We start from the raw sequence: 22,720 nt of genomic DNA, 5'->3' as shown, positions 1-22,720 counted from the left end.
TCTAGACACGAGTCAAATGAGTCCCCATGGATGGTGAAGTCATCCATGAAGACTTCCAAAATGCGCTCCACATAGTTCGAGAAAATGCTCATCATGCATCGTTGGAAAGTGCCGGGGGCATTGCACAATCCAAAGGGCATGCGGCGGTAAGCATAAGTACCAAATGGGCAAGTGAAGGTTGTTTTGGATTGATCCTCCGGGTGAATGGGGATTTGAAAATACCCTAATACCCATCCAAAAAACAATAGTACTCTTTCCCACCTAACCTCTCTAGCATTTGATCTAGAAAGGGTAGGGGGAAATGGTCCTTCCAAGTGACTTGGTTGAGGCGGCGATAATCAATACACACCCTCCATCCCGTTTGTAAACGGATGGAGATCAATGCCCCTTGAGTGTTTTTGACTACCGTCACCCCTCCCTTCTTTGGCACAACTTGAGTAGGACTTACCCATTGGGAGTCACTAATTGGAAAGATAATACCCATTTGGAGAAGTTTGATAACTTCTTCCTTGACAACTTCCATCATAGGTGGATAAAGCCTCCGTTGTGGTTGCCGGACGGGTTTTGCATCCTTTTCCAATCGAATTTTGTGCATGCAAGTGCTTGGGCTTATCCCCTTGATATCCGCGATGCTCCATCCAAATGCTTCTTTGTACTTATGCAAAACATCCACCAATCTCCTCTCTTGATCACCCTCAAGTTGGTTTGAAATTATGAGGGGTAGAGTGTTATTTGCCCCAAGAAAGACATATTTCAAATGGTCGGGGAGTGGTTTGAGATTGGGGGTGGGTGGCTTAATGATGGATGGAAGGGGCCTTTCAAGGGAGGCCTCTAAGGACAGAAAATGGGACGGGTTGTCATAAGAGTAGGAAGAAAAACATGATTCGGATGAGCTGGGAATTGCGCAGGCTGCGCATAGGGGCTGCGCAGGCTGCGCAGGATTGCGCAGGCTGCGCATGGGCTCGACATTTCCTCTTCAATTTCTTTCACTTCTTTTTCTTCCTTTGATTCTTCTAGTGGTTCTTCCTTTTCCAATGCTTCTATACTTTCCTGCACATCATGAGACAACAAAAACCGCAAACCTTCCTTCTCGACATTGTTAGTGAGGGCCACCTCAAGTGGGTCCCTATGACTAATTTGGTAAACTCGATTTGCCAAATGTTCAATTTTGTCAAGAAAGTAGCAACAACTCAAATCATCGGTCTTTTTCATCGTCTCATACACATTATATTTAAAAACTTTCCCTTCAAATTCCATGGTCAAAGTTCCATCATACATGTCAAGCTTGGTTTTAGAGGTTCTCATGAAAGGCCTCCCTAGCAAAAGGGGTGTAGCCTTAGAGTCCGGTTCCATATCCAAAACATAAAAATCGGCCGGAAACATGAATTTATCAACTTCTACCAACACATCCTCTACAAGGCCCTTGGGGTGAATTGTGGAACGGTCCGCCAATTGGATCACAACATTAGTCCTAGACAAGGAGGCAATTCTAAGGTCTCATAAATGGAATAAGGCATGACATTAATAGAGGACCCCGAGTCTAGCATAGCTCTAGCAAAATCTTTGCCTCCAATTGAGCACGGTATAGTTAGCATGCCCGAATCATCGCACTTTTTGGGAAGATTTTGTTTGAAAATGGCCGAGACATGCCTACTAACCGTGACTCTTTCTACTCCTTTCCTTGGCTTCCGTTTAGGGGTGCAAAGTTCTTTGAGGAACTTTGCATACCTAGGAACGGTGTTAATGATAGTAAAAAGAGGGATATTGACCTCACATTTCCTAAAAGTCTCATAAAGATCGGTGTCTTTATCAAACTTCTTGGGACTTGTGAGGGCACTAGGAAATGGTACCTCCGGTTCATATTCCTTTTCAATCTCTTGGAGTGAATCCGTTGTGTCGGTGCTTCTTTCCTTTCCTTTGCCAATGCTCAAAGGACTCCTCTCTTTTTCCTCATTAGCTTTTGAAGATGATCCTTTCCCTTGTTTAACCAGAAGTTCTTCTTCAATTTGATCTTCAACCTCAATAACTCTTTCTTGTGACTTGCCCCTTCTCTTCTTCTTGGGGGGGGGGGGGGGATTCTAAAGTTCTCCCCTTTCTCAATGTCATAGCACTAGCATTCTCTCTAGGAGGAAATGTAGTGGAGGGAATAGAAGTTGAGGTCCTTTGATTTTTCTTGGCAAGTTCTTGGGCAATTTGGCCAAGTTGGACTTCTAGGTTGGCAACCTTGGCATCACTAACATTCTTATCGTCATCAATCTTGTCAAGCCTCTTGTTTGTTTTGACTTGCTCTTGCAAAATGTTTTTAAGCAAGTCTTGAACACTTGGTTCCTTTTGAGAATTGTTGTTACCTTGATTGCCAAATTGGGATGATTGACCTTGGCTTTGGTTTCTACCTTGGTTGTTGAAATTCTCATTCCTATTTCCTTGAGAGTTTGAGCCTTGACCTTGTCGGGAATTTTGGTCCCTCAAGTGGTTGAATTGACCATTCACAAAACTCTTTGAGGTGTCACCACCCCAAACAAGTCTAGGATTGTCTCTACTCCCAATATTGTAATTGTTGCCACTAGGGTCATAATTGTAGTATCCTCCTCCCAAAGGATTCCTAGCATTGTAATTCCCATACCCCATTGCACTTACGTTCTCCACTCCAATTCCTTCTTCAATCATGATGGGACAATTTTCCTCTAAATGAGGACCTTGACAATAGTTGCATTCCACTTTATTCCCCCTTCCCCCATCCTTGTTTGGATTGTTCACTATCATATTCTTCACTAAGTGAGTCAAATCATTCACACTTTGCTCAAGGTTTTGATTGGATGAAGAAGAAGAGGTTCCCATTGAAGAAGTATTCCTTGTTCCCCTTTGAGTTCTTCCATAATTCCTCGTAGTAGAAGCAAGTCTCTCAATGATTTCTTTGGCATCCACTATGGAAAAATTTTCCAACCCTCCTCCCAGCTTTAATTGACCATTCTTTGATCATCTTGGCTTAGCCCTTCATAGAAGTTCACAAGAAGATCGCCATCGCTCAACCCGTGGTAAGGGCATTGAGCTACCAACTTTTTGAACCTCTCCCAATACTCATACATGGTTTCACCATTGAGGTCATGTTCTATGGTAGTAATGGCCTTCTTGGCACGGTTGTGACGGGCATCGGGGTAGTACTTATCAAGAAAAGCCGCCTTCATTTCCTTCCAAGTTGTTATAGATCCCGCATCAAGATAGAAGAGCCAATCTTTGGCCGAATCCAACAAAGAGAAGGGAAAAGCCCGTAATTTGAATTGATCCTCCGTCACCCCATTCAGAATAGCACCTTCACACATCATGTGAAATTCCGAAAGGTGACGGTTTGGGTCATTCCCCGCATGGCCATGGAACTTAGGCAAGTTATATAAAGAAGCCTTTGAGTTCGAAATTTGCATTGGCTCCTAGAGGGGGATAGGTGATACACAAGGGTTGCTCATCATAATTCCTTGCTCGTATCTCCCGGATGGTTCTTGTGTCATTCGCCATAGGGGGATACTCTACTTCAATCGGATTGACTTCAATAGGTTCTTCTAAAGGTTCTTCTAAAGGTGCTTCTTCTACTCTATGTTCTCTTTGTGCTCTTTGGTACCAAGGATTAGTAAATAACCACGAATATGCTCCAAAAGCGTCCTCTTCCACGGGGGTTGATTCACCGTGTTGTGGAGAACTAAACATAAACCTTCGCACTACACACACAAGTTAGAACTTCCACTTACTTGCCCAAAACAAAGAGAAGAGAAATAAAAACTAACATGCAATTTAACAATAAAGCCTTTAGCTATGTTGCCCTTCCCCGGCAACGACGCCAAAATTTGATAAGCACAAAACTAGGTGTCGTAAAAAGCTAGAATTAACCTACCAAATTAACAATTTATAAGCCAAAAAATACTCTAGACTACTCTAAATGATAAAGTAATATAGTGCAAGTAAGGGTCGGTCCCAAGAGAAGGTCTTTTAAGCTAAAAACTTAAAATGTAAACTATTGACTACTAATGACAAAGCTATAGACAAACAATGGTTATTCACAATGGCAAACAATAGAGAGACATGAAAAGGGGGGTTTTTGAGTTGATTGGTAACATGGAACAAAGTCAAATTTGCAATCTTGGTCTAACAAGCAATACAACAAACACTTGGTGAGTGAGATGATTCAATAATTAAAAGAAACTTGGTGCAATTCTTCCTTTATAACCAACAATGGTAAAGTTTAACTCTTTAACAACTCTCCTCTTAATTTCTACCCAATACTTTCAAGTCAAGATGATAACATACACAAATTAAACCATCTATGTATATTCTTCAAGTTTAACCAACAATTCATTAAACCATGAGTGCAAGTTAAGCATGAGCACTAAAGATATGCCAAGACAAGAAGCTAGGATCAATTCTCACAAGATTAAACCATACAAATGAGAAAAGACATGAAATTTCCTACTTATTGCATGAATCCTTTAAACCAAATCAACATACAACAAGCTTGCTCCAAACAATCCTAGATAGATTAAACCATTTCTCTAGAATTTGCACTAATTGGGTAAACAAGATGCAAGAGTGATCAATTCTAACATTTATCTACTCAACATAGGAATTAAGCATAAGGAAAGATCATTAGATAAATAAGAGGAGATTAAAAGAGTCTTACAATACCAAAGTTGGAGACTTTGGATGAATTACACCAAGAAGGGAAGGATTTAGCCTTCCATAGTCTTCAAAACCCAAAGAAATAAAGAAAGATTACAACTTTGCATCAAAATATTCTTCTAAATTACTACAAGCTTAAACCCTTAAGAATGAGATTAGATGAGATGATATGATGGTAGGTGAATGTTTTAGGTCTTCAAACTCTCGGGTATTTATAGGCCTTCACGAAAACCTAGAAAGATTTCCACTTAAGAAGCCCACAAAGGAGATTAGAAAAACCCGTAAAGCAGAGCTGCGCAGGCTGCGCAAGCATTGTTCATGCCTGCGCAATTTTGCGCACCTGCGCACCCTGTTTGCGCAGGCTGCGCACAGGCTCGTAATTCTGGACCTCTATTTTCCACGAGCTAGACCTCTTCAATTGCCTTCATTTCTTCTAGTCTTCGTTCCTACTTCTCCCAACTGGTTTCCGGGTTACAAGTGATCCTCTTGTGCCTTGTCTTGACCTTTGAAAGGTGCTCTATTGCCGCTCGGGTCCCATGCATAAGGATTGAGTGCTCAACCGAGTAAAAATGCACAAGTTACCACCATATAACCAATTGCCAATTGTTAGGAAAAGTGTACCAAAAGACCCATATTAAAAGACGCGAGGGTGATAAAATCACCCTCTTAGACCGACACAATACAATGCTATCAAACTCCCCCACACTTAGACTTTTGCTAGTCCCGAGCAAAACCCTAACAAGCAAATCCGTAAAGTCTACAAGAGGGTGTAGGAGCGAATGATCTCTCTTCCCTTTCCTCTTCCTTCTTATACCTCCCTCAAAACACAACCACCAATTAAAAAGAAAAAGAACTTGACTCAAATTTGACACCACTCTTCACTCACTCCCCCGCCTTATTTCTCCCTCAAACATGGACATGACACACTACCAACGCCGACTCATCACGCAACTCCACCCTTCTTATATCACCAAAGTAGAAGTGGTCACTCTTGCCTTATCCCAAGGCAATAGCAAAGTGACCTAAACAATCCTCCAACTCATTCATCTTCCCCTTATATCACCCCCTTATCACTCCAAGCAAAGCAAGTCATGCTACTAAGTTGGCCAAACACCAACAAAGATCAACAACTTACTAGCCAACATGAAAAACCACCAGTTTGAAGTAAAATTTTGTGACACAAAAAGAAATTAAATCCTAAAGCTAGCCTCCTTCCAAGACCATCCTTATCACTCCCTTCTTGTCCCTCCATCTTTTTGGTGTTGCATTTTTCAATTTTTCGATTTTTTTTTTTTTTGTTTGAAAATCCCTCATTTCCCCAAGGTGCCCTTTCGGGTTTTCACCTTAGCTTTTTCCTTTCCTCTCATCGGTGGCTCGCAACTCGATTCTTCATTTTGCCCGGAATGCCCTTTCGGGTTTTCATTCCGTCCTCGGCCACCTTTTCCAATCTTGCCTAGGTGCCCACCCTTGTGGGTTTTCACCTAGCCGGAATTTTTTTTTTTTTTTTTTTTTTTTTTTTTTTTTTTTTTATCATTTGCATTTGCATTTGCATTAACTTGAAAGACAATTTACATATGTTACAATTTCTCACTCCCCCACACTTAAATCTCATATTGTCCTCAATGTGAGGGAGTGCCAACTTCTTCAAACTTTTAGTTGGAGGGGCCCGAGCCTTCGCCTTGCTCTATGCCCCTGGTTCATTCTTCTTCTTTCTCTTCTTTCTCTTTCTTGTTGGGCCCTTATGTAGGCCGTATTGACTTGAGCTTCATTGATGGTGGGGTGATAGGTTGGTTCATTTTGATGAAGAGTCATGCCGAAAAGACCTTGAATAAGGCCAAAGGAGTCTTCATGGGTTCGAGCGTCATAGTAAGAGTCCTCAAGGTATTGGTGGTGCCTTTCGTTTTGCATCCCAAATTGTTGACTCACTTCTTCACGCCACTTTTTTTGCTCTTGCCACATGGCTTGATTTTCCGCCCAAGCCTTGGCACTTTGTTGTTGCCATGCAAGAGACTCCTCTTGCCTCTTGGCAATCTCTTCAAGAATTTTCCTTTGGGCCAATTCGGCCTCATCTCCTAACCTTTTATGTTCTTCAAAAGATTTTCGAAATTGATCAAAACTCTCCAATCTTGGCGCTTGTTGTTGTTGCCAAGAATGGGAGCTCTCAACCCTCCCACTAATTGCTTCCAACGTCCCCCGGGTTTCCTCAAAGTACTTAAACATTTGGTGTTGCCATGGTGGTAAAGGTGGACTTGAGGAACCCCCGGCCTCAAACATAGGAGTGTCTTGAGGCGGTTGGGAGGATGAAGGAATGTGTGGGGTCTCATGGAAGCCCCCCTCAATTATCTCAATCTCTCTTTCTTCTTCTTGTTGGGGATCACGGGAAAATTCAACGGCTCTCCTCTTCCTCATTTTTGGTGGGGGTGAGTTGGGGAGATTGGCCTCGGCGGGACAAAAGAAGTCCCGGGCTCGCGGTCCACTCGGGAGGGGGCCATTCAAAGGTAATTTCATGTATTGTACACCCCCCTCCCCCAACCAATGACAACTCCATGGAACCGTATCCAATGGAAGAATCATGTGAGTCTCTACCAACCCCGCTTCATTGTAAAGGTGATTCCCCCACACTTGAGGTTGTTCTTCCGGAATATCCCCAACCAAACTAGCCACAAAAAGGGTGACCAAACCTCCACAATTGATGCTACCCTTCTTCTCACGTTGCTTAGATGCACCGACCACAAAAAGCCTTGCCCAATCCGGCACCCCCTCTCCCTCGGGCAACATCGCCCACATACACTCACGGACCCCATCATTGAGTTTGGTAGGTTCCCCCATCGTAAAGAAAAAGCATGAAATCAACCGTGTAAGAATCCGGATGGGGGGGTTTGTGATTGAGGAGATCTTGTCATTGTTTGTCCGAGGTGTTTTCCTCGTGAGGGGAAACCAAGTATCGTCCAAGGCCGTACCCGGTAGGTTTAAGGAGGAGGGTGGTTTGGTGATTCTCAAAATTTCCCTCACCCTCTCAAGGGTTATGGTATGCCAAGTTTTGTTCAACCTAAAGCTCACCCGCTCATTCCCTCTTTCCCCCGTGAGTTGGATGGTTGAGAGGAATTCTAAGGTGTAGGCGGGGTATGTACGAGGTTGAAGGTTAATGTACCTCTCTAACCCCACCTTGGTGAGGAAGGCAAGGGTGTGGTCAAAGATACCCAAATCCCTCAAGGTTTCCGGGTGAAGGAATTTGGAAATCGGTAGGGGCTTACTCTCAAGGAACTTAAAGTAAGTCTTAAGGTTGTTTGGTAACCCTTCATCCCCCTTAAAAGGTTTGGGTGGTGCATTGGGTGGAGGTTGGTTTGAGGATTCACCCTTCTTCTTAGACTTCCCTTTGCCAAGACCAAAAACCATCTTGTTCTCTTTTAAAATTGTAAAAACAACCACTTAAAAACAACCAAAAATCTGAAATTTTTTCTAAGGGGCAATTCAACAAACACCTTGTGTGCACTAGCACAATCTTGTGTAGCTAAGGTAATTTTGTTGAATATTTGCCTTCCCTAACAGAAAATGATTGCCAACAATCCCCAAATAACAAGTACAAGCAAGAATCCAACTCAACTACACAAGGGAAATCGAATTGAATAAATTGAAGATAAAGAAAGTGAAGAAAGTTGTTATACCTTCCCTGAAATCCTCAATCTCGCTTGAATACTGAAGAATGTTGCATAAAAACCCCTTTATAACCCGAAAATCCACTTGAACAAGCTTCAAATCAACCCTAAAAATTCTAGGGTTTGGGAAATTGGGGATTTTTGTCGAAAAATGGGAGGTTGGATGGTGTTTTTGATTCCAAGGACGAATTTGGTGAAGAAATTGGTGATGAGATGTAGGTTTGTTGTTGATATGGAGTGATTTGGTTGGATTTGGAGTGAATGAGAGGATGAATGTTCGGGTTTTGTCGAAAACACTTTGGTAAGAAATGAGGGTTGAACACGGGATAAGAAAGGATAAAGAACCGAGATTACAGACATGCGAAGGCTGCGCAATCACTGTTCATGCATGCGCAAAATTGCGCACTGCTTGTAGCCCTATCTTGTCGCGCATACCTTCAGCTTTTCGTGTTCAGCTCTTTTAATTGTGAAAACTCAAATTTAGCTCATTTTTTTCTTCTTTTACCCTTGATCTCTTCTTCAAAGCTTCTTCCAATCATTTTTTCTATTAAACCCGACTCTCATCTCCTCTTGGGCACGCCTTCCAAGAGGGTTCTTGCAAATCACTACATCACTTAACAAACCTCAAGTGCCTTTTTACATGTCAAATGCAAATGGAATGAATTTAAATGAAATTGCGGAATTAAATTGCGGAATTTAAACTAGGCTAGGAAAGCAATTAAATTGGGATAGAATATTTACAAATTTGCCGTTATTTAACGTCGATGGCTCGACTTAGTCAATGTTGGAGAATCAATCTTTGTAAATTGGATCTTCTAAAAGAAGATCCTCTTCGCCTTGTAGCTCGATTCCTTTGTAGTAATTCTTCAACCTTTGCCCATTTACCTTTATCACTTTTCCCGAGGTCGGGTCTTCCACCTCCACCACTCCGTGTGGAAAGACCTTCTTGACTTTGTAAGGTCCATACCACTTTGACCTTAGCTTGCCGGGAAAATTCTTGAGGCGACTTTGAAAAACCAACACATCTTCTCCCTCTTTGAAAACCCTTCTTGTGACCATCTTGTCATGCCAAGACCGAGCCTTTTCCTTGTAGATGCTAGCATTGTCATAGGCATTGTGCGTAAGCTCTTCCAATTCTTGGATTTGAAGCTTCCGGTGCAATCCCGCCTCATCGACATTTTGATTAAAAGCTTTGATCACCCAATAGGCTTTGTGCTCCACTTCTACGGGAAGGTGGCATCCCTTCCCATAAATTAGCCTATATGGGGACATGTCGATTGGGGTCTTATAAGCCGTTCTATAAGCCCAAAGAGCATCTTCAAGCCTCTTGCTCCAATCCTTTCGGTCGGGATTGACCGTTCTTTCCAAGATGTGTTTAACCTCCCTAGAGAGACTTCCGCTTGGCCATTTGTTTGGGGGTGATATGCCGTAGAAACTTTATGAAGCACACCATATTTTTGAAGCAAGGTTGAGATCACCTTGTTGCAAAAATGAGTCCCTCTATCACTCACAATGGCTTTTGGGAAGCCGAACCTTGAAAATATATTGCTTTTGACAAATGCTTGCACCGTCTTTGCATCATCACATTTCGTGGGAATGGCTTCCACCCACTTAGACACGTAATCGACCGCCAAGAGGATGTAGATGTATCCATAGGAATTAGGGAATGGCCCCATGAAGTCTATTCCCCAAACATCAAAAATTTCCAAGTAAAGCATCGGTTGTTGGGGCATTTCGTTCCTACGTGATATGTTGCCAAAACGTTGGCATCTATCACAAGTAGTAATGAAAATATGAGCATCTTTAAACAACTTGGGCCAATAGAACCCGCACTCAAGGATTTTACGTGACGTTCTATGAGGCCCAAAGTGACCCCCACAAGCGTACTCATGGCAATGCTTTAGGATGGATGGGATTTCTACATTCGGTACACAACGTCGGATGACTTGGTCTTGGCACATTTTCCATAAATATGGCTCATCCCATATATAGAATCTAGAATCGGACTTGATCTTGTTCCTTTGACTAGATGAAAGTGAGGTGGGAAACTTCTTGGTGACCATGTAATTGACAAGGTTGGCATACCAAGGCTCAACGGCCTTCATGGAATAAAGAGATTCATGTGGTAAGCTACCGTCAACTACTCCCATAGTCTTCACGAGATCTTCATTGATGTGAAGCCTACTCAAATGGTCGGCCACCACATTAGCACTCTCTTGCTTGTCCTTGATCTCTATGTCAAACTCGCTCAACAAAAGCACCCATCTCATGAGCCTTGCCTTGGTGTCTTTCTTGTCTACAAGTTGCCTTATAGAATTGTGATCGGTATAGATGATGACCTTTGCACCCAAGAGATAAGCCCGGAATTTTTCAATGGCATACACCACTGCTAAAAATTCCTTTTCCGTGACGGTGTAGTTCCGTTGAGCATCATTCAAGAGTGAAGAAGCATATTGGATCACATATGAAGCTTTGTCATCTTTTTGTCCCAATACGGCTCCAATGGCAAAATCGCTTGCATCGGTCATGATCTCAAAAGGCCGATCCCACTTGGGTGCTTGAATGATTGGGGCCGATATAAGTCTCTCCTTCAACAAGTCAAATGCTTCCCTACAATGATCATCAAACACGAACTCCACATCCTTGTGCAAAAGTTTGCACAAGGGGTTAGCTATTTTGGAGAAATCCTTAATAAACCTTCGATAAAAACCCGCGTGTCCTAAGAACGACCTCACGTCTCGAGTATTAGATGGATACGGTAAGGTTTTAATCACATCCACCTTTGCTATATCCACCTCAATCCCTCTTTTCGACACTATGTGTCCTAACACGATTCCGCTACTCACCAATAAGTGACACTTTTCAGAATTTAAAACGAGGTGAGAGTCTATGCACCGTGATAGGACCATAGCGAGATGGTCTAGACACGAGTCAAATGAGTCCCCATGGATGGTGAAGTCATCCATGAAGACTTCCAAAATGCGCTCCACATAGTTCGAGAAAATGCTCATCATGCATCGTTGGAAAGTGCCGGGGGCATTGCACAATCCAAAGGGCATGCGGCGGTAAGCATAAGTACCAAATGGGCAAGTGAAGGTTGTTTTGGATTGATCCTCCGGGTGAATGGGGATTTGAAAATACCCGGAATACCCATCCAAAAAACAATAGTACTCTTTCCCACCTAACCTCTCTAGCATTTGATCTAGAAAGGGTAGGGGGAAATGGTCCTTCCAAGTGACTTGGTTGAGGCGGCGATAATCAATACACACCCTCCATCCCGTTTGTAAACGGATGGAGATCAATGCCCCTTGAGTGTTTTTGACTACCGTCACCCCTCCCTTCTTTGGCACAACTTGAGTAGGACTTACCCATTGGGAGTCACTAATTGGAAAGATAATACCCATTTGGAGAAGTTTGATAACTTCTTCCTTGACAACTTCCATCATAGGTGGATAAAGCCTCCGTTGTGGTTCTTGGGACGGGTTTTGCATCCTTTTCCAATCGAATTTTGTGCATGCAAGTGCTTGGGCTTATCCCCTTGATATCCGCGATGCTCCATCCAAATGCTTCTTTGTACTTATGCAAAACATCCACCAATCTCCTCTCTTGATCACCCTCAAGTTGGTTTGAAATTATGAGGGGTAGAGTGTTATTTGCCCCAAGAAAGACATATTTCAAATGGTCGGGGAGTGGTTTGAGATTGGGGGTGGGTGGCTTAATGATGGATGGAAGGGGCCTTTCAAGGGAGGCCTCTAAGGACAGAAAATGGGACGGGTTGTCATAAGAGTAGGAAGAAAAACATGATTCGGATGAGCTGGGAATTGCGCAGGCTGCGCATAGGGGCTGCGCAGGCTGCGCAGGATTGCGCAGGCTGCGCATGGGCTCGACATTTCCTCTTCAATTTCTTTCACTTCTTTTTCTTCCTTTGATTCTTCTAGTGGTTCTTCCTTTTCCAATGCTTCTATACTTTCCTGCACATCATGAGACAACAAAAACCGCAAACCTTCCTTCTCGACATTGTTAGTGAGGGCCACCTCAAGTGGGTCCCTATGACTAATTTGGTAAACTCGATTTGCCAAATGTTCAATTTTGTCAAGAAAGTAGCAACAACTCAAATCATCGGTCTTTTTCATCGTCTCATACACATTATATTTAAAAACTTTCCCTTCAAATTCCATGGTCAAAGTTCCATCATACATGTCAAGCTTGGTTTTAGAGGTTCTCATGAAAGGCCTCCCTAGCAAAAGGGTGTAGCCTTAGAGTCCTGGTTCCATATCCAAAACATAAAAATCGGCCTAAACATGAATTTATCAACTTCTACCAACACATCCTCTACAAGGCCCTTGGGGTGAATTGTGGAACGGTCCGCCAATTGGATCACAACATTAGTCCTAGACAAGGGAGGCAATTCTAAGGTCTCATAAATGGAATAAGGCATGACATTAATAGAGGACCCCGAGTCTAGCATAGCTCTAGCAAAATCTTTGCCTCCAATTGAGCACGGTATAGTTAGCATGCCCGAATCATCGCACTTTTTGGGAAGATTTTGTTTGAAAATGGCCGAGACATGCCTACTAACCGTGACTCTTTCTACTCCTTTCCTTGGCTTCCGTTTAGGGGTGCAAAGTTCTTTGAGGAACTTTGCATACCTAGGAACAGTGTTAATGATAGTAAAAAGAGGGATATTGACCTCACATTTCCTAAAAGTCTCATAAAGATCGGTGTCTTTATCAAACTTCTTGGGACTTGTGAGGGCACTAGGAAATGGTACCTCCGGTTCATATTCCTTTTCAATCTCTTGGAGTGAATCCGTTGTGTCGGTGCTTCTTTCCTTTCCTTTGCCAATGCTCAAAGGACTCCTCTCTTTTTCCTCATTAGCTTTTGAAGATGATCCTTTCCCTTGTTTAACCAGAAGTTCTTCTTCAATTTGATCTTCAACCTCAATAACTCTTTCTTGTGACTTGCCCCTTCTCTTCTTCTTTGGAGGGGATTCTAAAGTTCTCCCCTTTCTCAATGTCATAGCATTAGCATTCTCTCTAGGAGGAAATGTAGTGGAGGGAATAGAAGTTGAGGTCCTTTGATTTTTCTTGGCAAGTTCTTGGGCAATTTGGCCAAGTTGGACTTCTAGGTTGGCAACCTTGGCATCACTAACATTCTTATCGGCATCAATCTTGTCAAGCCTCTTGTTTGTTTTGACTTGCTCTTGCAAAATGTTTTTAAGCAAGTCTTGAACACTTGGTTCCTTTTGAGAATTGTTGTTACCTTGATTGCCAAATTGGGATGATTGACCTTGGCTTTGGTTTCTACCTTGGTTGTTGAAATTCTCATTCCTATTTCCTTGAGAGTTTGAGCCTTGACCTTGTCGGGAATTTTGGTCCCTCAAGTGGTTGAATTGACCATTCACAAAACTCTTTGAGGTGTCACCACCCCAAACAAGTCTAGGATTGTCTCTACTCCCAATATTGTAATTGTTGCCACTAGGGTCATAATTGTAGTATCCTCCTCCGGAAGGATTCCTAGCATTGTAATTCCCATACCCCATTGCACTTACGTTCTCCACTCCAATTCCTTCTTCAATCATGATGGGACAATTTTCCTCTAAATGAGGACCTTGACAATAGTTGCATTCCACTTTATTCCCCCTTCCCCCATCCTTGTTTGGATTGTTCACTATCATATTCTTCACTAAGTGAGTCAAATCATTCACACTTTGCTCAAGGTTTTGATTGGATGAAGAAGAAGAGGTTCCCATTGAAGAAGTATTCCTTGTTCCCCTTTGAGTTCTTCCATAATTCCTCGTAGTAGAAGCAAGTCTCTCAATGATTTCTTTGGCATCCACTATGGAAAAATTTTCCAACCCTCCTCCGGTAGCGGAATTGACCATTCTTTGATCATCTTGGCTTAGCCCTTCATAGAAGTTCACAAGAAGATCACCATCGCTCAACCCGTGGTAAGGGCATTGAGCTACCAACTTTTTGAACCTCTCCCAATACTCATACATGGTTTCACCATTGAGGTCTTGTTCTATGGTAGTAATGGCCTTCTTGGCACGGTTGTGACGGGCATCGGGGTAGTACTTATCAAGAAAAGCCGCCTTCATTTCCTTCCAAGTTGTTATAGATCCCGCATCAAGATAGAAGAGCCAATCTTTGGCCGAATCCAACAAAGAGAAGGGAAAAGCCCGTAATTTGAATTGATCCTCCGTCACCCCATTCAGAATAGCACCTTCACACATCATGTGAAATTCCGAAAGGTGACGGTTTGGGTCATTCCCCGCATGGCCATGGAACTTAGGCAAGTTATATAAAGAAGCCTTTGAGTTCGAAATTTGCATTGGCTCTAGAGGGGATAGGTGATACACAAGGGTTGCTCATCATAATTCCTTGCTCGTATCTCCCGGATGGTTCTTGTGTCATTCGCCATAGGGGGATACTCTACTTCAATCGGATTGACTTCAATAGGTTCTTCTAAAGGTTCTTCTAAAGGTGCTTCTTCTACTCTATGTTCTCTTTGTGCTCTTTGGTACCAAGGATTAGTAAATAACCACGAATATGCTCCAAAAGCGTCCTCTTCCACGGGGGTTGATTCACCGTGTTGTGGAGAACTAAACATAAACCTTCGCACTACACACACAAGTTAGAACTTCCACTTACTTGCCCAAAACAAAGAGAAGAGAAATAAAAACTAACATGCAATTTAACAATAAAGCCTTTAGCTATGTTGCCCTTCCCTAAGAACGACGCCTTAAAATTTGATAAGCACAAAACTAGGTGTCGTAAAAAGCTAGAATTAACCTACCAAATTAACAATTTATAAGCCAAAAAATACTCTAGACTACTCTAAATGATAAAGTAATATAGTGCAAGTAAGGGTCGGTCCCAAGAGAGAAGTCTTTTAAGCTAAAAACTTAAAATGTAAACTATTGACTACTAATGACAAAGCTATAGACAAACAATGGTTATTCACATGATGCAAACAAATAGAGAGACATGAAAAGGGGGGTTTTTGAGTTGATTGGTAACATGGAACAAAGTCAAATTTGCAATCTTGGTCTAACAAGCAATACAACAAACACTTGGTGAGTGAGATGATTGATAATTAAAAGAAACTTGGTGCAATTCTTCCTTTATAACCAACAATGGTAAAGTTTAACTCTTTAACAACTCTCCTCTTAATTTCTACCCAATACTTTCAAGTCAAGATGATAACATACACAAATTAAACCATCTATGTATATTCTTCAAGTTTAACCAACAATTCATTAAACCATGAGTGCAAGTTAAGCATGAGCACTAAAGATATGCCAAGACAAGAAGCTAGGATCAATTCTCACAAGATTAAACCATACAAATGAGAAAAGACATGAAATTTCCTACTTATTGCATGAATCCTTTAAACCAAATCAACATACAACAAGCTTGCTCCAAACAATCCTAGATAGATTAAACCATTTCTCTAGAATTTGCACTAATTGGGTAAACAAGATGCAAGAGTGATCAATTCTAACATTTATCTACTCAACATAGGAATTAAGCATAAGGAAAGATCATTAGATAAATAAGAGGAGATTAAAAGAGTCTTACAATACCAAAGTTGGAGACTTTGGATGAATTACACCAAGAAGGGAAGGATTTAGCCTTCCATAGTCTTCAAAACCCAAAGAAATAAAGAAAGATTACAACTTTGCATCAAAATATTCTTCTAAATTACTACAAGCTTAAACCCTTAAGAATGAGATTAGATGAGATGATATGATGGTAGGTGAATGTTTTAGGTCTTCAAACTCTCGGGTATTTATAGGCCTTCACGAAAACCTAGAAAGATTTCCACTTAAGAAGCCCACAAAGGAGATTAGAAAAACCCGTAAAGCAGAGCTGCGCAGGCTGCGCAAGCATTGTTCATGCCTGCGCAATTTTGCGCACCTGCGCACCCTGTTTGCGCAGGCTGCGCACAGGCTCGTAATTCTGGACCTCTATTTTCCACGAGTTAGACCTCTTCAATTGCCTTCATTTCTTCTAGTCTTCATTCCTACTTCTCCCAACTGGTTTCCGGGTTACAAGTGATCCTCTTGTGCCTTGTCTTGACCTTTGAAAGGTGCTCTATTGCCGCTCGGGTCCCATGCATAAGGATTGAGTGCTCAACCGAGTAAAAATGCACAAGTTACCACCATATAACCAATTGCCAATTGTTAGGAAAAGTGTACCAAAAGACCCATATTAAAAGACACGAGGGTGATAAAATCACCCTTTTAGACCGACACAATACAATGCTATCAAAAAGTGATCGAGGACAAGCTCACAAAGCTAGCATACCTCCAAAGCAATCACCGCATCAAATACTCTATGTTCTTCCACCAGTTTTTCTGTCATATAAAACTTTTGTGATGTTACATAACTAGATATCGATGATCAATGAAGCTAAAAAGAATTTAAGTAATATGTAGTGAATAGACTAAAGTAGATCAGTCTTTCTGACAACTAGGAACTTTGTGCAAGTACAGGTACGTGATCAATCAAGAACATTACAAGATATTTTCACTGGAAAGTATTTAAACTAGAGAAGTATGAATGATTGAAGTGCTTCCCTATAATATTACATCAACCACTGAAAATGATACATAAAGTAATAAACCCATGAGAAGTTTATCCTGAAAAGTAAAAAGTAAACATAATCGCATTTCTGAGCAGTTCAGGACATTCACAACAACAATTATGCTCACGATCAGTGAAAGCATCCATTAACGGATCATATTTTAAACTTCTAAGATTCTATCAATGAGTGGCCATTAGATTCAATAACACATTCGTCACAGTAACAATTGCCCCAAATGGGACCAAAGAAGATACAAGTACAAAATAACCAACACTACTTACATAGGACAAACATAAGCCAACAACTAACACTACATACATAAGACGGACATGAAGCTAACATATCCAAATTGCTACTAGTCAGCTGAAGTACAAAGATCGAAAAATACCTGCTGTAGTACATATATATTCAATGGATGAAGTCAGTGGATCTCTCTCCTGTTAACACCACATTGCAACAAATCAATACAGTATCCAAGCAAACGTGTTATATATACAAACATGTATTATAAAAATGACGATGATGATGATGATGATGATGATGTATAAAAACATGTATTATATATCTACAAACATGTATTGAACTAAAGAGTTTAGGTAGCATTACTTCCAAGATTGAAAATGCAATAGAACAATTATCTAAGTGTGAATCATTCAAGCGAGTAATCTGTATATGCAACTATGCAAGTGCATGAGTCCAAAATTAAAATGATCCGATTCTTAAGACTAAATTAAACATAGTGACCTAACACAAAATATCTTAACTAATACTATGCCGGCTACAACATGCATCTAACAGTTAGTTGCGTTCAAACATCAATTCATCACTTAATTTACTCCCTAAACGTATAAATTGATGGCAAACAGTGACATGCAAAATCCCTTGTAAAAATGTTGGAGATAAAAGCCTAGAAAAGAGTCAATTGTCTCAGCCCCCCATTTTAACATTGTTTCTTTAACATTGTCTCTTTGAGGAGAAACAGTGACGACTAACTGAACACTAAGCAATCATCGTCACAGAAAGAGAGTTACATGGCTAACAGTTAACGGATTAATGTCACCCAAACTCCTCTTCAGGACCATCAAGTAGTAAACTTACAGCATGAAGACGTGCAATTTTGATATTTTTATCCACCACATCAACACCTGTCACCGTAGCTCCCATCCGAGCCAAGGGCTACATAAGATAGAGAGATTAAGCAGTGTAGGCTATACAAAGAGCAAAGATTGCATGAAGAAATGATTTAAAAAAGAAGTCGTTTAACACTACAATACATATTGATTAAACACGTGTGAATATACTAGTACAGTGATGGGCTACGAATGATGATGTAAAAAAAATTACTTTTTGATAACAAAACTCAAGATTAGGAAATGAAGACTGTACTTCTGAGTACTTGAAAACCCATTATGGGATCATGACACCATAATTGTCAATACCCCCCTCTAAATCACAAACCAGACGACAATCGAGTATACTCATGTGCTCAATTAAAAGGGTCTCAGATGCAACAAAAGTGCAACAGAAATGCACTGATGTATCAGTAAATTTAAGTTACTCTCGAGCATCTCATTTACCTTTCAGGAGGATAGCACTGAGATATTCAGAATAACAGAGTAATGAGATGTTTGCTAGTAGGATATTCAACACTAAGTTACAGTACCAGCAAGAATTCGATGTTACCCATTATTGCGGCACAAAAAACAATGCTTTAACTCCCACTTCTCAGTTAAGTAGGCTCTGATGTGAGATAAAATGACGATTAGTTGATGCCGGTGTTTTGTTTACGATTCAGTAGTAATTTGATTGCAAATAAGAAATGATGATTAGTTACGATTTATGTGTTGGGCATGATTCAATTTCGACCAATTTGGCTGCGAATTGGTTGAATTACCGGGTATTGTTAGGGAGGATCACTATGTAGTAGCTACTATAGAGTATTCCTCCGTCCTAATCATTTATTTACCTTTGATTAAAATACCCCTCACAAAGAACAAAAAAGATAAACAAATGAATGCATAATTCATAATCATCATTTCTTTAGCGAATGCGCGGAAAACTTTTCACATGCAGATACCCTAGACTGCAGTATTGAGTAACAGTATACCTCTGATAATATCCCTCCTCCACAACCAACATCAACAAATTTCAGTCCTTCAAAAGGTTTAATGCTGTTCAGATCTTTTCTGAAACAAGTAAACGGAAGAAAAAGACATTAAGAACATTAGCACTCATTTCCAAATTATGAATGCATAAGCACAAATTATATATGGGTAAACTACTGGCAGCTGCATCGATTATTGAGTCTTAAGACACCGACTATAGTCAAAACGTTTTTTGGGTTGCTAAATCATATGGTCATTAGAACGTGTAGTGTTTGCCAATGAGGATCAAATAGAGGACGCAAACTGGGCAGGCTACAAAATATATCGAATTTGGGCCTTTTACCCGAACTCTGTTTCGTAACTAAATGAAAATTTAGAGTCAACCTCGAGGGATATGGAACAACATCGTTCTTTCAGCCGTCCCTCTCATATAAGTTAAGGTATTCAATATTCAAAGTTCATATCTTGTGTGTTCCATGAAGACCGCCCTTATTCAACTGTCACTTTGTGCAATTCAAGGTGGACTTAAACCCAACTGGGCTCGCCCAAGCCATAATTCACAGAATAGTCTCTTCTATCAAACTACATACTTGTTTTACAAGATTGATGAGGGCAGGGAGAAGGCAGTGCAAAAGAAAGGAAAAAAGAAAATTTCTTGTAAAAGATGAAAATTTCAACCTGAAGTGATGGCAAAGCGTAGACCGTATGAAAGCAAGTCTTGTTGGATTTAAAGCATGCAATGGTTTGAATGGTCCTTCAGCATCCCACCTAATTAGAACATAAAACCACCATGGTAAGAGCTCATGGTGATAAAATCTTCGGAAAAATAAATTGGCTAGAGCAGCAAAACAGCCTCGATATTAGACAGGTACATAAACCAATTTACCAATGTGATAACACAGTCATACATTATACACAAAGACGGAGTAAATGAGTGGAATACATTAGTAACACAGATATTATAGGTACATTGGATGATATAAGTTAAACGAAAGCATCACAACCCAATACGTACCCATGCAAAAACCAGTTCATGTGTTTGAATTTCGAGATACCAAACATCAAACATCACGCCCAACTGAGGGTTTAGCTATTACCATTGCTTAAACAAATACACCCTCCATTTCTTTCTTTGATATCTTCAGTCCATTTCTTTGTTATCTTCCAATTCTCTCTCTCGTAAGTCACCTTTTATTTCTACTAGCTATTTCTTGCATTATTATAGTTTTCATTAAATCTTGTATCATGGTCGCTACAGATGAAATCAAGATATAGAGGGAGTAGATAATATCAGACAAAACTGCAACAGACTTTAAAACTTCAGAAAATTGTTCCTTGCACCCACAATGAGCAAACCCTATGACAGACAAAAATGTTTTCAAAAGCTTCCTAACTACTCTTTAGTGACAACCCACTCGATAAAGTTAGTTTTTGCGCTATCTTTATATCCGATATCTACCACAAATCCACATTACATGTAATACATGTCACTAACCTAAACAAGAAGCATACTTTTGGGACTGAAGGAATACTAATTTTTCAACCGGGAAGTGGTGAACAGTAGTAAATGCCAAAAATATACTCCCTCTGTCCCAATCATTTGTTTATCTTTTTGTTCTTTGTGAGGAGTATGTTAATCAAAGGTAAATAAATGATTGGGACGGATGGAATACTATGTAGTTGCTAATTGTCTCAAGCAATGCCTGGTAATTCAACCTATTCGCAACCAAATTGGTCGAAATTGAATCATGGCCAACGCATATATATAACTAATCGTTATTTCTTATTTGCAATCAAATTGGTCTATTGAATCGCAAACAAAACACCTGCCTCAACTAATCGTCATTTCATCTCACATCAAACCAACATATTTCTCAATTCGTCAACTAATATTACTACAACCGAATAAATCAAACAATAGCTACTAACAATTAAAGACTAATGATAAGATGAATATAATTGTAGAGAAAATTAGGCAAAAATAATCAATAACTAACCAGGTTTCAGCAACAGCGGAAAACTTAGCATGTTCAGCGGCGTCGACAGAGGACTTGCTCGAAACCCCAGCTCCATTGTTAACGATAGTATTAGAAGTATCGGAAACTGTCGGAATATCGGCGGATAAAGGCGGCGTAATTTTAGAAACGTCAGAAAAGCGGCGAATTAGGGACGAGGAAAGTGAGGGGAGAGATTGCGCGGTAGAGGTGCGGAAATGGCGTAGTCGAGACATAAATCTGACCACCATTGTCGAAAGGTTTTGAGCTTTCTCCTGCGTAAAAATTGAGAAATTGTAACTGTAAGCTTCGTTACTTGAAATATACGGAGTAATAAATACCCACATGGCTCGCATGTTATCCACGTTTTGTTGAAGTGTTGGGGGTAGGGTTGGCACAGGGTCGGGTCTGGGTCAGGTTCACCCAGATTCTGACTCAGACTCGTAATATCTACCTTGGACCCATACCCGACTCAGTCCCAGAAGGGTCTAAAATTAGCAGACCCGTAATATCTACCTTAAACGTCGCCGCAGGTTACCGTTGCTGGTTGGTGGTAGTCGTTGTTCGCGGTGTAATGGCGGTGGTCGTTGTCGCCTGTGGTGGAGGGGTGCTCACCGGTCGTCGTGAGTGTCTGAGTAGTAGTGCTAATGGTTTGTCACTAGAGATGGCAATCCGGGCCGGGCTAAGGCGGGCGGCACATGGACGACACGAGTCCGAAACAGGCACGACACGACACGGATGAACAGTACTGACGGCACGGGCACGACACGAACGGGTTGGAGGCGGGCCGCGGCTGTGTTGTTTTGGGAATTCTCGTGCTTAGGCACGGCACGACCCAAGCACAGAGGGTCCGGCACGAACCAGGTACGACAGGTCTGGCACGACACGGGCCGAGATTTGGCCTCTTTCTTAAGTATTTAATTAAATTTTGTTTTTTAATATTGTTATTTAATTAATTAATTAAATCTAGTACATTAAAAATACAAGTAATCAACTAATCAAGACATAAAGTACATTAATATTTAATAAAATATATATTTAAATCATTAATATTCATTATTTATATAAATCAAAAGTATTTAGAAAATAAAATACTAAGGCCATTGGGCCGGCCCACGTGCCAGGCACGATTAGCCCATGGGCTAGGCACGGCCCAAACACGAAACTGGGCGTGCTAGGAGCGGGCCACGGCGGGGGTTTGGTTGAGTGGGCCAGGCACAGCACAGCACGACCAGCCCAATATCCGTGCCTGGGCCGTGCCATTTTTGGGGGAAGACACGATGGGCCGGCTCGCGGGCCAGTCTAGCACAGCCCAATGCCAACTCTATTTGTCACTCAACTGTAATGAAGAAGTTTGGTTGTTTATGGGGATTAAGAAATGAGGGAAGAGCATTTAATTCTATGCATTACCCCAATCCTTCTCTCTACAAAAATTCTTCTCCTCTCTACAAAAAAAACCCTCAAAAATTAAAACCTGACACCACCATCCTCCCCTTTCCTCTCACTGAACCCAGAGTACACTTGCTCGGGTTGCCGGAGATTGGGTCGTCATGTGGTCCATCTCCGGTGACCCCTTTTCTCAAATCCCACTTTAACCAATCTTACTCAGTTTTGTGTTTTAATCGCTCTTAATCTGGAAATTTATGATTTTCTTCTTGATTCAATGACCGGTTTTCTTGTTGGAGTTTATTTGCGGTGTGAGCTTCGT

The 22,720-nt window shown here is 41.1% G+C and overlaps 1 protein-coding gene across 1 annotated transcript in view; it reads right to left on the bottom strand.

Moving 5' to 3' along the window:
* LOC141616817 (ubiquinone biosynthesis O-methyltransferase, mitochondrial-like) overlaps positions 1 to 21,333 on the bottom strand; it is a 45,371-nt gene extending 24,038 nt beyond the window's left edge. The window contains exons 1-6 of the mRNA XM_074433969.1: positions 21,016 to 21,333; positions 19,697 to 19,786; positions 19,021 to 19,099; positions 18,012 to 18,089; positions 17,302 to 17,350; positions 16,634 to 16,683 (exon numbers count right to left, since the gene is read on the bottom strand). Of these exons, the coding sequence (XP_074290070.1) occupies positions 16,634 to 16,683; positions 17,302 to 17,350; positions 18,012 to 18,089; positions 19,021 to 19,099; positions 19,697 to 19,786; positions 21,016 to 21,263 (594 nt within the window). The 5' untranslated portion in view covers positions 21,264 to 21,333. The remainder of the gene's footprint in view (positions 1 to 16,633; positions 16,684 to 17,301; positions 17,351 to 18,011; positions 18,090 to 19,020; positions 19,100 to 19,696; positions 19,787 to 21,015) is intronic.
* Positions 21,334 to 22,720: the final 1,387 nt, after the last annotated feature.

This window comes from Silene latifolia, chromosome X (assembly GCF_048544455.1).
Source record: "Silene latifolia isolate original U9 population chromosome X, ASM4854445v1, whole genome shotgun sequence".
Lineage (NCBI taxonomy): Eukaryota > Viridiplantae > Streptophyta > Magnoliopsida > Caryophyllales > Caryophyllaceae > Silene > Silene latifolia.
Note: the sequence above shows the minus strand (reverse complement) of the source record. Positions and strands in the feature narration are given on the sequence as shown.